The sequence below is a fragment of the Dipodomys merriami genome, unplaced genomic scaffold (assembly GCF_024711535.1).
Source record: "Dipodomys merriami isolate MVZ:Mamm:240054 unplaced genomic scaffold, mDipMer1.0.p SCAF_16, whole genome shotgun sequence".
NCBI lineage: Eukaryota > Metazoa > Chordata > Mammalia > Rodentia > Heteromyidae > Dipodomys > Dipodomys merriami.
The window spans coordinates 15,987,021-15,999,953 of NW_027202937.1; the positions used below are offsets into that span (position 1 = coordinate 15,987,021).

The 12,933-nt window shown below is 41.8% G+C and overlaps 1 protein-coding gene across 2 annotated transcripts; it reads left to right on the forward strand.

Annotated features, from left to right (window-relative positions):
• Positions 1 to 812: 812 nt before the first annotated feature.
• Positions 813 to 10,984, forward strand: CUNH6orf62 (chromosome unknown C6orf62 homolog). 2 transcript variants are annotated; one of them, XM_070024455.1, is made up of 5 exons: positions 813 to 1,952; positions 5,033 to 5,209; positions 6,891 to 7,013; positions 8,639 to 8,773; positions 9,634 to 10,984. In XM_070024455.1, the coding sequence occupies exons 1-5, from the start codon at positions 1,911 to 1,913 to the stop codon at positions 9,757 to 9,759; spliced, it is 603 nt and encodes a 200-aa protein (XP_069880556.1). In that variant the 5' UTR covers positions 813 to 1,910; the 3' UTR covers positions 9,760 to 10,984. The 2 variants fall into 2 exon arrangements, with proteins under 2 accessions (XP_069880556.1, XP_069880554.1); XM_070024453.1 differs by having other exon boundaries at positions 818 to 3,308.
• Positions 10,985 to 12,933: the final 1,949 nt, after the last annotated feature.

The window sequence follows — 12,933 nt, forward strand, 5'->3', positions numbered from 1 at the left end:
CTGGAGACCAACGCCACCTCGGGGGAGAAGAGACGAGGCTGCAGTGAACTACTTTCCGCTGCACCCAGTCTCTAACTTCCAAATACTGGAAAGGAACTTTCGGCTGGGGGTGGCAAGAGACAAATGGGGTAGACTCCCAGGACTACCGCGACCTAAGAAAACGAAGCCAGAATCTTCTCACAGCTTTCCAAAGCGCACTCTCCTCTTACTGACTCATCCCTCCCCCTTCTCACACCCACTCTCTGTCCCTATTCCGTCCCAACTTTGGCCCGCCCGGCTCCTCCGCTCGGATCTCCCGCAGAACAACTACCCCGTGCCCAGCCCTAGAGGCTAGCAGACACCGGTAGAGCGACTCCATCCGGGACATCGGCAGGACAGAAAGGCGGGCTTTCATGACGTATTGAGGGCGGGGCGAAGAGCCAACTCCAACTCCCGAGACCGGGACCTCGTGACCGAGAGGCAGAGGGGCGTGTCCGGGAGCCCCTTTCCCCGCCCCTTAAAAAGTTCCATTTTGTTGAAGAGAGGAGTTATCCATCCTCAAACTGCCCTTGGAGGAGGGAACGCGACAGAAGAAGATTAACGTCAAGGACTTGTCTCGTTCAAAGCTCGCTTGTACCATCTCCTTGGGAATTTCTTTCCAATGTTCCCCCGATTACCCCGAAAACATCCCCCCCACCCATCTCCAATTCCTCCTTGCTCCCCCGAGTTCCTGCGCAGATGGTGTCGTCCGGCGCAGCGCGCAGCCGCAGAGGGCTCGGGGCGGTGCCGCTGAGGGGCGGGTGACGCAGCGGCCGTCGCTGCCATTTTAAGTTGTTTGTTCTGGCTTTTTTTTTTTTCCTCTCCCCCCCCCACCCCTTGCTTCAAACGCGACTCTGCCCCGGACCAGGGAGGCGCCCAGGGTCGCCGCTTTCCGCAGCTACCGGTGGGGGGGAAACGAGGCTGCGTCACCGCGGAACGCTTCCACCCTCCCGCTTCGGCGCTTCCCCCTCGGCGGGTCTTCGTCGACCTCCTCTCCCGAGCCTGAAACCGGACTGTAGGAGGAAGAGAGACTCTGTAGAGCAGATGCTTGGACTGAAATAACTCTTATTCCTGGGGTTTTTTTTCCTCGGCTGCCAAGACCTCCTTTAGCGCAGGGCTCCCTTTCCCTCCCCTCCCCCTCCGCGGCCCACACCAGCCCTCGCCCCCTCTTCTCGTCTCTCCTCCCTCTTCTCTCCCTCTTCTCTCTCTCTCGCTCTCCCCTTCGCCGCTCCCTCCGTGTCCTTTCCCCCTCCGTCGCTGCCCGGGGCGCCGAGCCAGACTATGGGTCCCAGGTGGGGGCTGAGTGGCGGCAGCAGCGCGGGCGGCCCGGTCACCGTGCGCACTGCAGCGGGGATGGAGGGGCTCAGTTGGCTGGTGGTTTTCTCTTGACATGGCTCCTGCCCGAGCTGCGAGCAGCGCCCCCGCCGCCGCCGCCTCTTCCGCCGCCGCCGCCACCGCTCCGCCCGCAGGCTGCGGCTAGAAGGGCCCCGAACCTCCCCAACCCCGAGAGTCGGTCCGTGAGTCTTGGTAATCCGCGGGGGACCGGGAAGGGGATTTCAGATCCCCCCGTCACCCCACCCCCCACCCCGACCCTCCTGCCGCCTCGACTCCACTTTCTGCCTCCTTTCCTCCCCCAAACCTCACCCCCCCCCACCTCGGGAAACCAACTTAACGACCCCACCCTACACCATCCAAACGCTGGAAAACATGGTCTGTTGAACGGGAGAGCGAATCTAGAATCTGGGGAACTTTTTTTTTTTTAGGGGGGGTGGGCTTACTTTTAAAAAGTTGACTAATATTAACACAACTATTTTCTCTTTTTCCCGCTGATCCCGTCCCTTTTTGCCCTCTCCCGCCTACTCTATCCGGGCGGGAATTGTTTCCACGATGAAATGAGTGAAATCCTGAGTGATCCTGTGTCTCCCGTGGTGCGAGTGAGTCGCTGCCGCTGAAGGCGAGGGGTGGGGGTGGGACCTGGTGGGGTGGAAGGCAGGTGGTCCCCAGGCACTGCCCGGGATTTGGGAGAACCCGCCACCTTTGCCTCAGCAATGCTCACAAGAAGATAAAACCACACTCCCCACCATCTTGACAGGGGCAAATTCATAAGGAAGGCTCCCTTGGGGAATGTAGAGCTTATCGCAGGACTGAGGGTTGTCCGGATCATCCTGGGCATTAATCAGGTGTAACCACAGAGGCGGAATAATTATTAATATCAATTAATATACCCCTTTCCCTCTGCCATCATGATTCTCCTTGGCAGCAGCATTAGCAGCCGCCTGAGGGTGAAAATGTGGGTGATGGGGAAGTTGGTAATGACTCCGCTGTTTTTCCTTATGGCTGCTTTGGGCAACAGCTGTCCACCCCCGGTATACACTGTAGTTGATTGCAGGGAAACCCTGTACCTCTCCCCTTTCTCTGCTGATTTTGCACTTTTCTCTTTGATCACCACCACCAAGAGTAATCAATAACAAGCACTGACAATACATAGCAATAGTGAAATCTGAAATAACAGAATTAATTAGGTACTACAGCCATGGATCTGGCTGGGTAAAATACGATTGGGTATTTCAGTTTCATTCACCTACCCTGTTTTGGTGTTTTGTTTTTGGTTTCTTCTTTTTTTTCTTTCTTTTTTTTTTTTTTTTTTGGTACTTGGAAAACAAGGATCACACTCTCCCCCCCCTTCCCTATTACTTTTCATAGGCCCTTTTCTTAAAAGGGGGAAAAATACGGATGGATTTCAAGGATTGGACTGGTGTCAGCTGTGTTTTATTGCACACTTAAATCCTGATTATCAGGATTTTCATTTCCCCTTTGAAAGCTTTTATTTTGGCAGCTAAGCCAAATGTGTTTTCCGGAAAGTTAGTTCAAGTATTTTCTCCTCTTTCTTTCCTTCCTTCCTCCCCTTCCTTTTTCCTGTTTGACCCCAAACATTGTCCAAACATGACTGGACAGCAGCTTTGGTTTCTTGACCCTGTAGTATGACAGTCTGCTAATATTGCCAGAAGGTGCCGTTTTGGGGTTACAGTTGTGATTTTAGCTATTCAATCATATTAGCAGGAGAAAAAAATGACTTGTTTCTGTTGTACTTGAGTCTTAAGAAAAAGTGCCCATAGTTTAGTGACAATTTCCAAAGGCTTTAGTACCACCTTTATTTCAAAATGGGGGACCCAAACTCCCGGAAGAAACAAGCTCTGAACAGACTACGTGCTCAGCTTAGAAAGAAAAAAGAATCTCTAGCTGACCAGTTTGACTTCAAGATGTATATTGCCTTTGTATTCAAGGAGAAGGTAATTTAAAATTCTTAATGTGAATTAGCACAAGTGATTTTTGTATATGTGTGTTATGTAAACAACATGAATGTTTACATGTATGTTGTTTACATAATAAACATAAGTATATTACTTACATATTTGAATATTAGGTTAAAAAGTATCTGGGGAAGGTATTTTAATTACTTTCTCACCCTTATGGGTGATCTTGCGAATTGAGTAGTTGCATTAAAAATATGAATGGAAGGCTCTTCATTATTAATTGACTTGGAAATAGGGTTTAATTCTAAAGGTTAGTAGGATCCACTTGTAGTTGACATGGGTTGGATAGCATTGTAAAACTGGAGTAATTGAGAACTTTATAGCTGAATATAAGGATTATGTAATATATAAATAGGACCCTTGAAAGTGTTAAATTATAATTAAAAAATTTAGGGAAAAGATAGTGTGTTTCTTCAACTGTTAGGTTTCTTTTCGTTCATTTAAGGAAGTAAAGTATACTTCCAAGTTTTAACAACAGTTAAATACTGAGATGAGTAATTTGTGTTTCACCATTTCTTAAAATTCAAAATGACATAAAAGAGGTTTAAATATTTTGGTTTAGTTAGAATTAGTTCTACAATTAAGTACCAGAAGTTGTAGAAAGTGAAATTTGTAGAAAGAGAATTTCTTGAAAGTTCTATTGTATACTTTTGCAACTGAAAAGTAGACAGTTTCTGAAATTATGAGCAAGGTGGTTTATTTGACAGGAGATGGGTTTAGATAAAAAGGAAGTACTACTTTGGTTTTTTACTTAAATGGTGAATTGATTTCAAATCAGAAATATATTGGTGGAATTGTGTAATATTTTTAAGTTTTCCAGGTGTTTATTCCATTCTTAACAATTGTTTGTATTTATGAACTCTTAGTCACTGGAGTAATGGCATTGTAGCGTAGTTTTGATGGATTTGTGTTTTGAAATTATTGTCCCAAGTCTGGCTAATAAGGAAGGATTTATTTCCACATTTTCTTTTTCTTATACTTTTTGAAAAATAAGTTTACTGAAATCTGATAGGATCACATTTTAGTTCAAGGTTTTTTTTTAACGTAAGTTCTTTCAAAATTCAAGGTATAAATGATGAGGTTAAATCTTTGTACAATCTATGATGCCCCAGACTGTACGAGCTAGTTCTTTTAATATTTGTGGAAATCTGGTATTATTCTATGAATGGATCATATCCATACAATTGCCATGAATAGTTAGTGATCATTATAGGACAGAATTTTGAAAGCTAGCTTGGTAATGAGCACTTAATCTTAACCCAGTTTTGAAAGAATATGGTATACTTTTTTTCTTTCAAATACTAACACTTGTACATAGTCTTCAAAAAGAGTAATGGAAATGGACTCATTTAAGGAATGAAATAGGTAATTTGGATACCGTATTTTTAAAACAAGCATCTTTAGGGATGCCTGGTGTCCCTCACAGCATTTAAGAAATTGTCTCAAATAAGTACATGGTATAGGATACAAAATGCTATAAATCTGAGGAGTTACCATTTTAATATTAGGCTATTTATGTTTGGCAGAGGAAGAACAAAGATCCAATACTAAAAATGCACATTTTCTATATAAAAAATACTTTAGACAGTTAAGAATTACACTAAGGTGGAGTAAAGATTTTTTGACATTGTAATATTTAGTGGGGGGATCAAATGACAATGTGTTTACAGTAGTTAATGTAATTTTATTTTTCCTCTTAGAAGAAAAAATCAGCACTTTTTGAAGTGTCTGAAGTTATACCAGTCATGACAAATAATTATGAAGAAAATATCCTTAAAGGTGTGCGAGATTCCAGCTATTCCTTGGAAAGTTCCATAGAGCTTCTACAGAAGGATGTGGTACAGCTCCATGCTCCAAGATACCAGTCTATGAGAAGGGTAAGTTCAATAAACCTTATTAAGATTTTTGTGAATTAAGCTTACAATATTTTTCATGCTGAGGATGGGTAGGTATTATCAAGATGGAGCTATAGGTATATTTGATTTTGTGCTACATTAAGAACTGGGCCAGACCCTGGTGGCTCACGCCTGTAATCCTAGCTACTCAGGAGGCTGAGATCTGAGGATGGAGGTTCAAAGCCAGCCCGGGCAGGAAAGACTGTGAGACTCCTATCTCCAATAAACCACCAGAAAACCGGAAGTGGCACTGTAGCTCAAGTGGTAGAGCGCTTGCCTTGAGCTGAAGAGCTGAGGGACAGCACTCAGGCCCAGAGTTCAAGCCCTACAACCAACAAAAAAAAAACAAACAAAAAACTGGGATCATGCTTTAGAGACTTTAAGGAAAAACAAACAAACAAACACAAATATATATATAAAATGGGAAAAATGTAGATTTTGCCTCAGACCATTTCATTTTTGGATAAAACTTGTACAGAAATTCTTTCAAGGGCTGGGAAGGTGGCTCAGTGGTAGAGCGCTTGCCTTGCATGCCTGAGGCCCTGGGTTCGACTCCTCAGCACCACATAAGGAAAAAGCCGGAAGTGGCGCTGTGGCTCGAGTGGTAGAGCGCTAGCCTTGAGCTGAAGAGCTGAGGGACAGCGCCCAGGCCCAGAGTTCAAGGCCCCACGACCGGACCAAAAAAAAAAAGAAATTCTTTCAATTCATTATAGGTACTTAGAACCACTTAAGTGCTACATCTAAATTTGTTCTTTTGCAAAGTATGGTGGCCTACCTGTAATAAGATTTGGGAGGCTGAGGCAGGAGGATTATGTATTCTTAAATAAAACAGGAAAGATTGGTTTTAAATTAGTGAAGTGAATTTGTTTTCTTAGAAATTGACTTAAGAAAAAAGTTTGCTGGGCGCTGGTGGTTCACACCTGTACTCCTAGTTACTCAGGAGGCTGAGATCTGAGGATCAAGAAAAGAAAAAAGTTTAACTTTGCTTTGGCCATGTAATTATTGTATAATAGTGATTATTGTGGATTTTTTTTTTGGGGGGGGGTGTCAGTTGTGGGACTTGAACTCAAGGCCTGTGTGCTATTCTTGAACTCTTTTTGTTCAAAGCTAGTGCTCTACCACTTTGAGTCACAGCGCCACTTCCAGTTTTCCGGTGGTTAATTGGAGATAAAAGTCTCATGGACTTTGCTGTCCCAGGCTGGTTTCAAACCATTATCCTCAGATCTCAGTCTCATGAGTGGTTTAGGATGACAGGTATGAGTCACCAGTACCTGGCAGAATGTTTCATATATTAACTACTGAGTTTCCCTGTCTGGCTAGAGAATAAATATTAACCCTTTTATAAATAACTCTGAAGGGTGGAAATAAAAGTACATGAGTAACAACAAAAGTAAAAGCAATTCTGCCATGTCCTAATGAATATTAGACTTATGTGAGTAATAGTGTGAACTAAATAACTAGATTCTGAGATGAAAATAAAACTAAATTTGAGGTAAAATTTGATAAATGGTGGACCTTTTAACTATTATCTTGTAAGATATAAATTAATAAGTAGTGGGCCTTCTGCATTTGTAAAATGTTTCTGTAGTTAAACCCTATAATTTGGGCTTTGCTTGTTACAGCTTTATTTCTTGTTTTAAAAAATCTTTTTTCTTCTTTATAGGATGTTATTGGCTGTACTCAGGAGATGGATTTCATTCTTTGGCCTCGGAATGATATTGAGAAAATTGTCTGTCTCCTGTTTTCTAGGTGGAAGGAATCTGATGAACCTTTTAGGCCTGTTCAGGTATTGTATTCCAAAATGAACAATTATATCAACATTTTTACAATTGAATCTAACTTCTTTGGGAATATGCTTTCTAGTAAGTTTATTTCACAAATTCATTTTGTCCTTTGATTTTAATTTTTTTCATTTTTATTTTTTGTCCAATCCTGGGGCTTGAGGGCCTGGGCACTGTCCCTCCCAGAACTTCTTTTGCTCAAAGCTGGTGTTTTACCACTTGAGCCACAGCACCACTTCTGGCTTTTTCTGTGTATATGGTACTGAGGAATTGAACCTCAGGGCTTTATGCATGCTAGGCAAGCACTCTACCACTAAACCACGTTCCTAGCCCTTCCTTTGACTATTGTAAGAGAAGAAAGTAAGACCAGAAAATCTCTTTAAGGTAGGCCTATAGGTAAGTTTCAGATTTGTGACCCTTATTCTTTTTTTTTTCTTTTTTTTGGTAGGGCTGGGGTGGGGGGGGGTGGGGAGGTAGTTTTGGTCTGGGGTTTGAACTCTGGGTTTGGGTGCTGTCCTTCAGCTCAAGGCTAGCACTCTACCACTTGAGCCGCAGCGTCAGCGGTTTCCTGGTGGTTAACTGGAGATAGTCTCACAGAGGTTCCTGTCCGGGCTGGCTTTGAACCATGATCCTCAGATCTCATGCTTTTGAGTAACTCGGATTACAGGTGTGAGCCACCAGCACCCCAACTACCTTTATTCTTCTAGAGCAAGTAAAGAACCTTTTCTAGAAGTTGATCTGTTTCTAAAAGCTGTACTGAAGTAAATTGAGTAATACTTCTTTGTTGCTAGGAATTGAACACAAGTCTTCATAAATGCTAATTTTTGCTGAGCTGGTCTCCTAACTTCTGAGTAGCTGGGATTACTGGTTTGTCTCAGGTCATCTGATGGGATCTTCCTCTTCCTCCTTTCCAGATTTTTTGCTGGTTATTCGGAGATAAGGTCTTATGGGCCTTCCTGCTTTGGCTGGAAAGATCTGTCTCCTGAATAGCTCAGGCTTGTGCCTGAGCCACCTATACCTGGAGTGTGCTCCCTTCCCCCCCCTCTTTTTTTAGGCTAGCACTGAGGCTTGAACCCTGGGCTTCCAGCTTGCTTTACTTGTTGTCATGGTGGTGTTCTACCACTTGAGTAATACCTCCAGTCTGGAGGTTTTGGTTTTTTTGTTGTTCAGGATTTCCCACTGGGAAATTTTTTTTGTGTCCATTTGAGTTTCTAGTATCCTTTATGATACCTCAGTTGAAACAAGTAATTTCGTCTTAAATCATGACTAATGCTTGAGAAATGATGTACTTACTAAGTTTTCTCCTAAATCTTTTCATGAGGAATTTAATTTTGTTTTGGGTTTTGTTTTGTTGAGCTAGGTTCTTGTTGAGTAGCCCTGGCTGGGCTGGGAGTTCTCAACCTTTACCCTCAGCCTCCAAAGCACTGGGATGGCAAGTGTGCACACATGTACTATCACACCTGGGACAAAAATTTTTTTAATTGTATATAATGTAACTGAGTAGCCATGTGTGGCCATTGGCTAACATTGAGTCACACAGATAATATGCATATGGATGGATGGATGTAGTAGTTATTTCAGGTAGTCTAACATTTAAAGTTATGTATAAATATATGTATTTTGTAATTAGGCCAAATTTGAGTTTCATCATGGTGACTATGAAAAACAGTTTCTGCATGTACTGAGCCGCAAGGACAAGACTGGAATTGTTGTCAACAATCCTAGCCAGTCAGTGTTTCTCTTTATTGACAGACAGCACTTGCAGGTAAGTTTTTTTTTGTTGTTTGTTTTAAGACTACATTGGGGCTTATTCAAGAAGCTTATTGGTTAGCATACTTTTCTGAATGAGATACTTAATTCTGTTTTGCCCCCTTAACACAGGATTAATTTGAACTTATTAGAAAATGGAGAACAGATATCTTAGTCCTTACTCTAGAAGTTGCAAAACTTTTTTTTGGGGGGAGGGGTTGTGGTACTAGAACTTGATTTCTGGGCTAGTTGCTTAGTTGAAACTAAGAGAATCAGTTTTTCCTACCTCAGCTTACTTTGAACTAAGATCCTCAGATTTTAGCCTCCTGAGTAGGATTATAGGCATGAACCACTGGTGCCTGGCTCACATTTGTATTTTAAAAGCACTTCCCATTTAAGCAGCAGTTTCAAGCTGGGTGCTGGTGGCTCAAGCCTCTAATCCTAACTCCTTAGGAGGCTGGGAGCTGGGTATCGCAGTTCAAAGCCAGCCCAAGCAAGAAGCTCTGTGAGACTCTTGTCTCCAATTAACTACCAAAAAAGCCAGAAACAGAGCTCAAGTAGTGGAGTGCTAGCCTTGAGCATAGAAGCTCAGGGACATTGGCTAATCTCTAAATTCAAGTCCCAGGACCAATGCAAAAAATAAAAAATAATAGTGATTGATTTACTTAATAATACTTCAATTTTCTTTTAGTCCTTAGCCCTAATAATCTTGTATGGTAAGATTGTTTTCTTTACTAAACAATGGACAGGTTTATCCTTTACTTTGTATGCTTTATTATTGTGCCCTGGGTTCTTAATACATGTGGGAGATTGACTTCAAGTTAAAATTATGCTCTTTATATTAAAATTATTTTTAAAACCTTTTTTCTTTACCAGACTCCAAAAAACAAAGCTACCATCTTCAAGTTATGCAGCATCTGCCTCTACCTGCCACAGGAACAGCTCACCCACTGGGCAGTTGGCACCATAGAGGACCACCTCCGTCCTTACATGCCAGAATAGAGTATAAACCAGCAAAATGGAGATCCGAGAATGCAGCAGCTTTTTTTTTTCTTACCACTTTTATTCTTTCAGAGTTTTAAAGAAAATGGACTCATGCACAGAACACTATGCATTTTGAAACTTGTTCATCCTGGATTTTTTTTTTTTTTCATTTGTATCGCAGAACTTAAAAAAATTTAGATGTCTTCTGCACGGACTGTGTGAAGGAAGATGCTTTGCATATCTGCTGCACTGCATCAGCATCTTACTAAAAATGTGAAATGAAAGGACTATTGTACACTGAAATGCTTAAATGTATCTGAAAGCACAAGGTGATACTCATTTTTGATGGTCTTCCCATTTGTGCTGGTTGTTGCCTCTTTGACATCTGTCATCAGTATTTGAGGGTGAGAAGTGAATGTAACAGGTATAAATAACTTTTTTTTTTTTTAAAAAAAAAGCTTTGCTATAATCACCATTGTTTCAGAGCACTGTCAGATTCATTTTATAACCAGAAGTGGTTATTTAAAAAGAAAATACAACCATGGGGAAGAAATCTTAAATGAAAAACCATCTCATTATAGGCATTCTTGCCTCATGTTTTTCTTGGTACTTAACATAATCTTTTTTGTTCCCCAGATCTCTTTCCCCAAGTTGCTGTTTTGAAAGTATTCTGCTGAGTGGATGTATTTATGCACTCAGAAGCAGATCTGGAGTCTGAAGTAGCCAAAGCAGCTATAAAACTGAGAAATACATTCATAGCTGCAGAAACCATGATAGGTAGAGGACTTTACATTTTTTGTTTTAGTTTTGTTTTTTGGTGTTAAAGAGAATTTAATTACAAAGAAAAATTTCAGTAAATTGTGCAGAAATACTTGTTTCTACACCATCCTAAAGGAAAAGGAGAATTTTTGAAAAGTTATAAAAGTTGGGATCTTAAATTGTAAAAATAACCAGAGTGTCAAAAGTTCTAAAAGCAGAACTCATTTTGTGCAATGAACATAAGGAAAGACTACTGTATAGTTTTTTTGGTTTTTCTTTTTTTCTCCTTTTAAATGAAGAATAGCTTTGCTTAAGGGTTGCATACTTTCATGGAGTAAATCTGAATGATCCTACTCCTTTGGAGTAAAACTAGTGTGTAACTAGTTTCCAATTGTATTTAGCTTTTTCTGGTTGGAATTTGAAAAAAATGAAAACCTAAATAAAATAGGTGGAAGTTCCCTGACTATTCAGGTGAATATACAAATCTTGAAGTGGTAACTTTATTTATTCCAAGTCACTGGGTAGATGTTGGTGTTCACTTTAAGGATTTAGTCTATAGCTAAACAAAAACTTGGCAATTGAGTTTGTAAGTGTAATAAGACTAGGAAGCAAAGAGCTTTCAATAGTTAGCAGCCTGCCCTTATGGAAAAGCAAATGACACTTTTTTTTTTTTGGGTCCAGTTGTGGGGCCTGAACTCTGGGCCTAGGCACTGTCCCTCAGCTCTTCAGCTCAAGGCTAGCACTCTACCCCTTGAGCCACAGCACCACTTCCAGCTTTTTTTTCTGCTTATGTGGTGCTGAGGAATCCAACCCAGGGCCTCAAGCATGCAAGGCAAGCGCTCTACCACTGAGCCACCTTCCCAGCTCAAATCATGCCACTCTTAATTTGAAAATGTTTCTTAATATCTTACCATCTACTTGAAGTAACACTTGGAGTGTTTCTTTTGTTTGTTTTTTGGGTCCGGTCGTGGGACTGAATTCTGGGCCTGGGTGCTGTCCCTCAGCTCTTCAGTTCAAGGCTAGCATTCTACCACTTGAGCCACAGCGCCACTTCAGGCTTTTTTCTTATGTGGGGCTGAGGAATTGAACCCAGGGCCTCAGGCATGCAAGGCAAGCACTCTACCACTGAGCCACCTTCCCAGCCCCTTGGAATGTTTCTTATAACTAGGTACTATTCTAAGGTCTTGTCTTACTCTTAACAATCCTGACAGTAGAAAACATGCAGATGTTACTTGCCCAGCTTATGTCATAAGTAGTGGAGAAATTGTTGTTTCTTTCTAACGTCCAGCTCTTAGCTATTTTACTGTAATTGAATTATTACAAGTATACTAGGCAGTTCAGTCATTGCATTTTGGATTTAGAAAAGTTACAGTAATAGAAAACTTCTAATCTGTGCCCACATTCTAATCATTGACACATTTGTTTTCATTCTTTGTATGCATGTATTTTTGTATATCTTGAATATTTGCTGCATTCATTGATTATATGTACATTGATTCCTTAGGCCCAACTTTGGTTGCTGGTCAAGGTGTTATCCACAGTACAGTGACCAAGCTCAGGGAATGTAATATTAATGTACTTGCAGGTTCATATTCTAGTTTTGTTGGTCTGAATATATATTTTTCTTTCCTTTTTTTTGGTTGGTCATGGGGCTTGAACTCTGGGCCTGGGCGCTGTCCCTGCGCTCTTCAGCTCAAAACTAGCGTTCTACCGCTTGAGCCACAGAGCCACTTCCGGTTTTCTAGTGGTTTACTGGAGATGAGTTTCACGGACTTTCCTGCCTGGGCTGGCTTTGAACCCAGATCCTCAGATTTCAGCCCCCTGAGTAGCTAGGATTACAGGCATGAGCCACCGGTATCCAGCTGGAAATAATGTTTTTTTATCATGAGCTCCATCAGTGCTTTTTAGGGGGGCGGGTCCTGATACAGGTTTGGACTTGGGAATCTTGTGCTCACGTTCTTTCTCACAGGTGGTTCTCTACCTCCAGTCCAGCATTTTGCGGGTTAATTGGAAAGCCCTGGCTGGCTTTGAATCTTCATTATCAGGTCTCAGCGTCCCCAGTGGGAAGAATTATGGGCATGAATTGCAATCCAGCTTTATACCAGGGATTCTTGCTGCTGGACTGAACCAAACTTGATGGTTGCAAATTGGTGATTTTCCAAGTTCACCCACACTGCATTTTTAAAAATATTTTTCTTTAGTATTTTATAATATGGAAGAGTCTGCTCTTTTGACTGAAACTGTAGACTTGATTCCCCTGCTGTCCTGTGTTTATGCCTTTTTTTTTTTTTTTTTTTTGGGTCCAGTCGTGGGGTCTAAACTCTGGGCCTGGACGCTGTCCCTCAGCTCTTCAGCTCAAGGCTAGTGCTCTATCACTTGAGCCACAGCACTACTTCCAGCTTTCTTTTTGCTTATGTGGTACTGAGGAATCGA